At 40.6% G+C, this 8,419-nt stretch overlaps 1 protein-coding gene across 1 annotated transcript; it reads left to right on the plus strand.

Moving 5' to 3' along the window:
• Nucleotides 1-877: 877 nt before the first annotated feature.
• Nucleotides 878-7,689, plus strand: atp5pd (ATP synthase peripheral stalk subunit d). The gene is made up of 6 exons (XM_041869208.1): nucleotides 878-983; nucleotides 1,673-1,808; nucleotides 2,149-2,245; nucleotides 6,241-6,312; nucleotides 7,151-7,213; nucleotides 7,382-7,689. The coding sequence occupies exons 2-6, from the start codon at nucleotides 1,687-1,689 to the stop codon at nucleotides 7,511-7,513; spliced, it is 486 nt and encodes a 161-aa protein (XP_041725142.1). The 5' UTR covers nucleotides 878-983; nucleotides 1,673-1,686; the 3' UTR covers nucleotides 7,514-7,689.
• The last annotated feature ends 730 nt before the right edge of the window (nucleotides 7,690-8,419 follow it).

Raw genomic sequence — 8,419 nt, forward strand, 5'->3', positions numbered from 1 at the left:
TTTAGCACATATTTATTCATATTCAAAATCAGATCTATAGAATTGTCCATGCTATTAAAGTGTCCTTTAATATAACAGGCTTTTCAAATGCAATATTGGTGCACAATTTCTACACAAATATCAAAGGGCAACTCACTCTACCAGCCTATTAAAGCTACAATATGTAACTTTTTGGGCCACCTGACCAAATTCACATAGACATTTTGAGTTATAGCTCTTTCATTTCCTGTTGAAAGCAATTCGAAGAAGCGGTAGATCTATTATATGTGTGCTATTTCTATGCTTCCTGTTCTGAAGTTTAGTTTTTGTTGACCAGCTTAAAACAGCTAAATATACAATATTTTATATATATATATATATATATATATATATATATATATATATATATATATATATATATATATATATATATATATATATATATATATTTCACTGCGGTTTAGATGGTACTATGATTATCTATGCAATGACTGCTTGTTTTGTCACATAAACTGAAATTAGGCAAACGATTCGAATTTTAGCAGCCAGGAAATGGTGGAGCGATTTCTACATAATGCATCTTTAAACAACGGGACACACTATTTTCATACCATTTCAATACAAAGGTATTTTCGTAGCAGGTTAGTTTAACCCTAGAGTGGCGTGAAAAGACGCAATGGGGTGATTCTTGATGAAGCAAACACAACTCTGCCTCTTACAGAAGACCTATCTACTTGATAGGATAACTGTCATACTTGTGTCAGAAAGTGGTGACAGCTGCAATCTTGGAAATGTATGCACTATTTCTAAAAGTATCTTTAAATATATATATATATATATACATACAACAAAACTATTCTGATCAATCTGCTGTGCAATACGTGGAATGCGTCAGCAGGCGGTAGCACCCCCAAATTCACGGTGTAGTTTCTCGTCGAGTTTATTCTGTTGCTTCCGTGTCCGGTGAACCGACTTCACATTTGGAACAACTTGTCCACTGTACGGTATGTTCTATCTTCAAATGGCATCTAAACATCCACATTTTAATGTTTGCATTGTATATTCCATTGGGACAGACGATAAAGTTTGATATGAAATACCTGGAATTATGTTTGGTCGAAGATTGGTTCATATCCACTGCAGCTGGGCTCTGACCTTGCTGTGTTGGCTAGCTAACTGCTAGACCTTCATCTGACTCTTGCTCTTTGAACGTAAAATATTATTTTGAATGTCTAAAATATAACTAAATAAGCTGATGATGTAGCTACATTGTTGGATTGTAGTAGCTAGGCAAAGCTAACGACTATTTTCTAGCTAGCCTAACGTTAGCTTAGTAGCGTGAGAGCTAGTTAAAACATTAAATAGCTTGCTATGTGTCAGCAAACATGAGTTTGGCGCTGTCAGAACTTCTATTGGTTTTTTGTGTTGGTTAGGACTCAAATCAGTTAGCCAGATAATAGCAACATCTCTAACATTAGCCACTAGGTGACCATGTTGTTGAGGAGTCCGGCTTGCTAGCTTCTGATCTCAATGAGCTGCCAGTCAGTGTCACCTGTGACTTGAACCTGCCTGATCGGTCAGTGTTCATGACATTACATTAACTGTTTTGTTCTTTCGTGTTATGGTCTGTATCTCTCTTGTGGGGTTTTAGCAGCTATATATAATATTTACCCTTTTTCCAACCTTTTGACAGACGCAGACAGAAAGATGGCTGGGAAACGTGCAGCATTGAAAGCCATTGACTGGTTGGCCTTTGCTGAGAGGGTTCCCCCCAACCAGAGGGCCATGTTCAACAACCTCAAGACGCGCTCAGACGCCATCGGTGCCAAGTACGTAGCCTACCCCGAGTTAGCGTTTAGGCCTAGTTCATGACTAGCACTTCAGAGCCAGCCAACTGAGGACAAACTTTTCACTTGCATTGATGTCAATGGGAAACTGAGTAAAACATTTTTTACGATTCTCCCTTTTAGCTTTTTATATGCCAATGTGAAAGTCATGTAGTTGGAATTGAATTACAAGGTATTGTCAACCAAGACACATAGGTTGCTGCAAAGTGAGTGGGTCTCGTACATGCATGTTAGAGTAAATGAAAAGCTCCACAATCTCACTCCCACAATTATTGTTTTATAAGTGACATCAATGAGCTGTTGTTGATGGCTGTCTCTACAGGCTGTCCTCTCTGCCAGAGAAGCCTGTCACCATCGACTGGAGCTTCTACAAGACCAATGTGGCCAGAGCCGGTATGGTGGCCGAGTTTGAATCCAAGGTGAGATCCCAAGGCCTGTGATGAGTTTTAAATGCGTTCCACCTGGGGAAAATAAAGTTACACACTCTTACTATATTAGTCTTATGTAGTATTCTGTCCACTGTGTGGCATGTGCTGTAACACTGGTTCAGTCTAGGGCTGTTACGGTGGCCATCTTACCGCCACACCGGCAGTCACGAGTCATGATGGCTGTCAAATTCCATGTGACAGTCACGGTAATTAGTCTTCTCCAAGCTCTGATGCTGCTGATGGTAATTAGTAGCCTACCAAACTTGCTAACTGCCTGGTACTCAGCACTCCATTGTCCCTCTAATCACTCTGACATCAATGCAAATGTAATCGAAAATCTAATTGAACAGAGAGCCCATGAGCTCATTTTGCGCAACATTTCTATAGACTATGGAATTGCGTGAGAAAACAGAGTGATGGCCTCTACTAAAAAGAGGACGATCCCATCAACTTTCTATAGGCTAGGCCTACTATTTATTTCTAAATTTTCCTAATATTAAGCACATTGCTTCTCTTTACAACAGGAGTATAGCCTACCTGGCTGGCATGAAAATGAACCACAGAATAGTGTCCTCCATTCGCTATGTAAGTGCATAGATGACATGTATTTTTTCCCCTGCCCCTGTTTCAAGACAGGTGCATGATAATGGTCCATTCTAAATCAAAACAAATTTTACACATATATTACTTAGTATATGTAAAGACAAAATTAAATAAAGAATAGTGTGATGGGTGACAATATCAGCCTATCACTTGTGAATGATGTATTTGCTGCCGGAAAAAAATGAGGCATTATCAAGTGCTTGTGAAATTGCGAAAGAGAGACTGATGAAGTGTGTACAGCCTGCGCAAAAAAACAAAGCAGAGCTCATGCCTTTCATGTGACTTTTTTCAAATCATCATTAGTCTTATCATGCAGCCTTAGAATGTATAAATAAATCTAAGCATATAGCCCAACTTTTGTATCACAACTTAAGTTGCATAAATAACTCTAAATTAAGCATATAGGAGTACAGTGAGGGAAAAAAGTATTTGATCCCCTGCTGATTTTGTAAGTTTGCCCACTGACAAAGACATGATCAGTCTATAATCTTAATGGTAGGTTTATTTGAACAGTGAGAGACAGAATAAAAACAAACAAATCCAGAAAAACGCGTGTCAAAAATGTTATAAATTTATTTGCATTTTAATGAGGGAAATAAGTATTTGACCCCTCTGCAAAACATGACTTAGTACTTGGTGGCAAAACCCTTGTTGGCAATCACAGAGGTCAGACGTTTCTTGTAGTTGGCCACCAGGTTTGCACACATCTCAGGAGGGATTTTGTCCCACTCCTCTTTGCAGATCTTCTCCAAGTCATTAAGGTTTCGAGGCTGACGTTTGGCAACTCGAACCTTCAGCTCCCTCCACAGGTTTTCTATGGGATTAAGGTCTGGAGACTGGCTAGGCCACTCCAGGACCTTAATGTGCTTCTTCTTGAGCCACTCCTTTGTTGCCTTGGCCGTGTGTTTTGGTTCATTGTCATGCTGGAATACCCATCCACGAGGAGGTTCTCACCCAAGATTTGACGGTACATGGCCCTGTCTATCGTCCTTTTGATGCAGTGAAGTTGTCCTGTCCCCTTAGCAGAAAAACACCCCCAAAGCATAATGTTTCCACCTCCATGTTTGACGGTGGGGATGGTGTTCTTGGGGTCATAGGCAGCATTCCTCCTCCTCCAAACACGGCGAGTTGATGCCAAAGAGCTCAATTTTGGTCTCATCTGACCACAACACTTTCACCCAGTTCTCCTCTGAATCATTCAGATGTTCATTGGCAAATTTCAGACGGCCCTGTATATGTGCTTTCTTGAGCAGGGGGACCTTGCGGGCACTGCAGGATTTCAGTCCTTCACGGCGTAGTGTGTTACCAATTGTTTTCTTGGTGACTATGGTCCCAGCTGCCTTGAGATCATTGACAAGATCCTCCCGTGTAGTTCTGGGCTGATTCCTCACCGTTCTCATGATCATTGCAACTCCACGAGGTGAGATCTTGCATGGAGCCCCAGGCCGAGGGAGATTGACAGTTATTTTGTGTTTCTTCCATTTGCGAATAATCGCACCAACTGTTGTCACCTTCTCACCAAGCTGCTTGGCGATGGTCTTGTAGCCAATTCCAGCCTTGTGTAGGTCTACAATCTTGTCCCTGACATCCTTGGAGAGCTCTTTGGTCTTGGCCATGGTGGAGAGTTTGGAATCTGATTGATTGATTGCTTCTGTGGACAGGTGTCTTTTTATGCAGGTAACAAGCTGAGATTAGGAGCACTCCCTTTAAGAGTGTGCTCCTAATCTCAGCTCGTTACCTGTATAAAAGACACCTGGGAGCCAGAAATCTTTCTGGTTGAGAGGGGGTCAAATACTTATTTCCCTCATTAAAATGCAAATCAATTTATAACATTTTTGACATGTGTTTTTCTGGATTTTTTTGTTGTTATTCTGTCTCTCACTGTTCAAATAAACCTACCATTAAAATTATAGACTGATAATTTCTTTGTCAGTGGGCAAACGTACAAAATCAGCAGGTGATCAAATACTTTTTTCCCTCACTGTACCTGTTTCTTTGGTAACCGCTCAACACAGAATAGCCGCATGTGTGCACTCCCTCAAATCCTTTGGAGAAAATATATAATTTTTATTTTATTCAGCTATGTTCAATTGTATTCTTCATACTATAAAATAATGCCACGGAATTCTAAGCAAATCGTGTCTGCTAAATGAACTAGTGTTAGCCCACAGCCATATGGCATAGCCAGATCAGGGCCTAACATAAGGACAACTCAGAGTATGCTATTCTGTTCTTCTGAAACAGACTACATTTTCTTATCATGTTTCTTCAGACCTGTCTAAAATAAAGAATGGATTTATTGTGATGGATTTATTAGACTTTTTCAAATGTAGATGTTCCAAAGGTCTGCATCAGTGGCTTGTAGGCTATTCGTGGAAGCTAGGAGATGCTAAATGTGTTTATGTTAATTAATGGTCAATTACCGTGAGACCTGCAGTTATTTGCTTGACAATCACCGGCTGACAATTTCATGACCGCCCTAGTTCAGTCACAACCATATTAGTCTTATCTGGTATTCTGTCCACTGTGTGGCGTGCTTTAACACTGGTTCAGTCACAACAATATTACATTTACATTTTAGTCATTTAGCAGATGCTCTTATTCAGAGCAACTTATGTTATTGAGTGCATACATTTTTATTTTATGTATTGATTTGTTTTGTTTTTTTTATAAATAAAAAAATCCATACTGGTCCCCCGTTGGAATCGAACCCACAAGCGCCATGCTCTACCAACTGAGCTACACGGGACTATTCGTCTTATGTAGTATTCAGTGTGGTGTGGTGTGCTGTAACACTGATTCAGTCACAACACTATTAGTCTTATGTAGTATTCAGTGTGGTGTGCTGTAACACTGGTTCAGTCACAACAATATTAGTCTTATGTAGTATTCAGTGTGCTGTGCTGTAACACTGGTTCAGTCACAACAATATTAGTCTTATGTAGTATTCAGTGTGGTGTGCTGTAACACTGGTTCAGTCACAACAATATTAGTCTTATGTAGTATTCAGTGTGGTGTGGCATAACACTGGTTCAGTCACAATATAACTAAGTTGTTTCAGAGATCTACCCCCAAGGGAAAAAAAAAAAAAGAAAAGTTGTTTGAGTAGAACATGTTATCGTTGATCCCTATCAGACATCGATGTGATCATTATGATGAAATACGTTCTTGGACCAGGGACGGTACTGGAGCTACATGCTTCAATCAATCAAATGTATTTATATTAGTGTTGTCATGGTACCAGGAAGTAAGGAAGCAAAGGAAACAACATGAAGCGGACAAACCTTCTCCAGGAAAACACATCTCCTGACCTCCTCATCTCACCCCTCCCCCTCTCCTGTCCTCATCTCATCTCTCCTCTCTCCATCTCCTGTCCTCCTCAGTTCTCAGCCCTGACCATCCCTGAGCCCAAGGACACAGCCACAGCCGCGATCAACACACAGGAGGCCGAGGCGGTGAGTAGTAGCTCTGGATTAAAAGCTAATGTGCAGAATGACTCTTCACTGTTCTTCTGTACTGATTCAGAATGACTCTTCACTGTTCTGCTGTACTGATTCAGAATGACTCTTCACTGTTCTGCTGTACTGATTCAGAATGACTCTTCACTGTTCTGCTGTACTGATTCAGAATGACTCTTCACTGTTATGCTCCTCAATCCTGTAGGGATACAACATAATCAAGCTGTGCATCATTTGAGTGGTAGCTGGACCACTGGTGTGAAAAGCTATTGTAGAAAACTGTAGGATAAATCTACAGTACTGATTCAGGATGACTCTTCACTATGCTACTGTATTAATTCAGGATGACTCTTCTACTGTATTGATTCAGGATGACTCTTCACTGTGCTACTGTATTGATTCAGGATGACTCTTCTACTGTATTGATTCAGGATGACTCTTCTACTGTATTGATTCAGGATGACTCTTCACTCTGCTACTGTATTGATTCAGGATGACTCTTCTACTGTATTGATTCAGGATGACTCTTCACTGTGCTACTGTATTGGTTCAGGATGACTCTTCTACTGTATTGATTCAGGATGACTCTTCACTGTGCTCCAGTTCATTCCTGTATTAATATTACAGTAGCAAACTAATTAATAATACACTAAATGTGTATTATGGCACTTTGACTCAGACACTTTTATGTTGTATTGTTCATTGTCATGGATGAGGTGGTGAGAAATGGGTTCAGAGTTCCATTTCAAGAGAAAAAAGCCTCATTATGCAAAGCACCGTAACTGCTCTTGAGGCTTCCTTCATTATTATTGGTTATCTTTCTTCTTTGTTGCAGAACAAAGCTGCTGTTGCCTACGTCGAGGCTTCCAAAGCTCGCATCGCCCAGTATGGGAAGGAGGTGGGTTACACGCACGCACACACTCCCCTACACACGGATTTCCCTAGACTTTCTCTTCATATTTTAGGATATTAGTACACACTCAACAGTAGAACCCCTGAGAACAACTGCGGTATTTAGAGACATGTAGTTCTCTTCTCTCTGTTGATCCACCTTCCTGTCTTCCAGCTGGAGAAGTTCCAGAACATGATTCCCTTCGACCAGATGACCATCGATGATCTGAACGACACGTTCCCCGAGACCAAGCTGGACAAGGAGAAGCACCCGTACTGGCCCCACAAGCCCATCGCTGAGCTGTAAACTAAAAGCCCCCAGCGCTTTCCAAATATTATACTTTCCTCTGATGAAAGGTTGTATAGTGTCCTGTGTATAAAGTCTAGTCCTGTTTCATCTACAAAGACAGTTTGTGAAATTACTCAACTGTGAGTAAGGTAATCTGGTCCTTTGAATGGAAATAAACATTTATGGAAATTGAATATGATTTGTGTTATTATTTTGTGTAACGTTTATTTAACAAAAGTCTCTGAAGCAGTTATAGTGGTTAAACTATTTTGCGAGGGCACAATTGTATGTCCAACTCATGAAAGGCTTTTCCATAATCACTTAGGACGTTTAGAGTAAGGGAATATCCTGATGTATCAGGCTGAGGCAGACGTACTGTGAGTTTCTGTCGGACAATCTTCTCCGTTGTCCATCTGTCCAAGTGAGTTCCCTCCAGAGAAGATCCCACCGTCTCCTTCTGGGAAACAGTAAGGGAATATGCTGATGCTTTGTGTTGATTCAGTAACATGCAGTATAACTGTTGGATACCATATAGACAATGTCTAACAATGGGCATATCCCAAATTGCACCCTATTCCCTATATAGTGCACTACTTTTGACTGGGGCACTGGTCAAAACTAGTGCACTATATAGAAAATAGGGTGGTATTTGGGATGTAACCACTAATGAGACAGTATACTTTGAACAAATCTCTGACTGTTATTTGGAGAAACTGTAAATGACTTGTCTGTGTCAATCCAACTCACAAGTCATGGGAAAAGGCCTTGTTTCCTGTCCTCTTGTGTTTTCTCATGTCTACAGGTAGGTAGCCTTGATCATTCCGCTGAGGTGTGACAGGGGCCTAGTTCAGAAACAGCCCCCCCACCCATACTACCTAGACCATCTCAATCCTTTCAAATCTACATCCATGTACCAAATGACAT

The sequence above is a fragment of the Coregonus clupeaformis genome, chromosome 7 (assembly GCF_020615455.1).
Source record: "Coregonus clupeaformis isolate EN_2021a chromosome 7, ASM2061545v1, whole genome shotgun sequence".
Taxonomy (NCBI): Eukaryota; Metazoa; Chordata; class Actinopteri; order Salmoniformes; family Salmonidae; genus Coregonus; species Coregonus clupeaformis.

Coding starts and splice junctions, on each gene's coding strand:
- atp5pd (XM_041869208.1), top strand. CDS start 1,687: ATGGCTGGGAAACGTGCAGCATTGAAAGCCATTGACTGGTTGGCCTTT. Junction 1,809..2,148: donor TCAGACGCCATCGGTGCCAA/GTACGTAGCCTA, acceptor CTGTCTCTACAG/GCTGTCCTCTCTGCCAGAGA. Junction 2,246..6,240: donor TGGCCGAGTTTGAATCCAAG/GTGAGATCCCAA, acceptor TGTCCTCCTCAG/TTCTCAGCCCTGACCATCCC.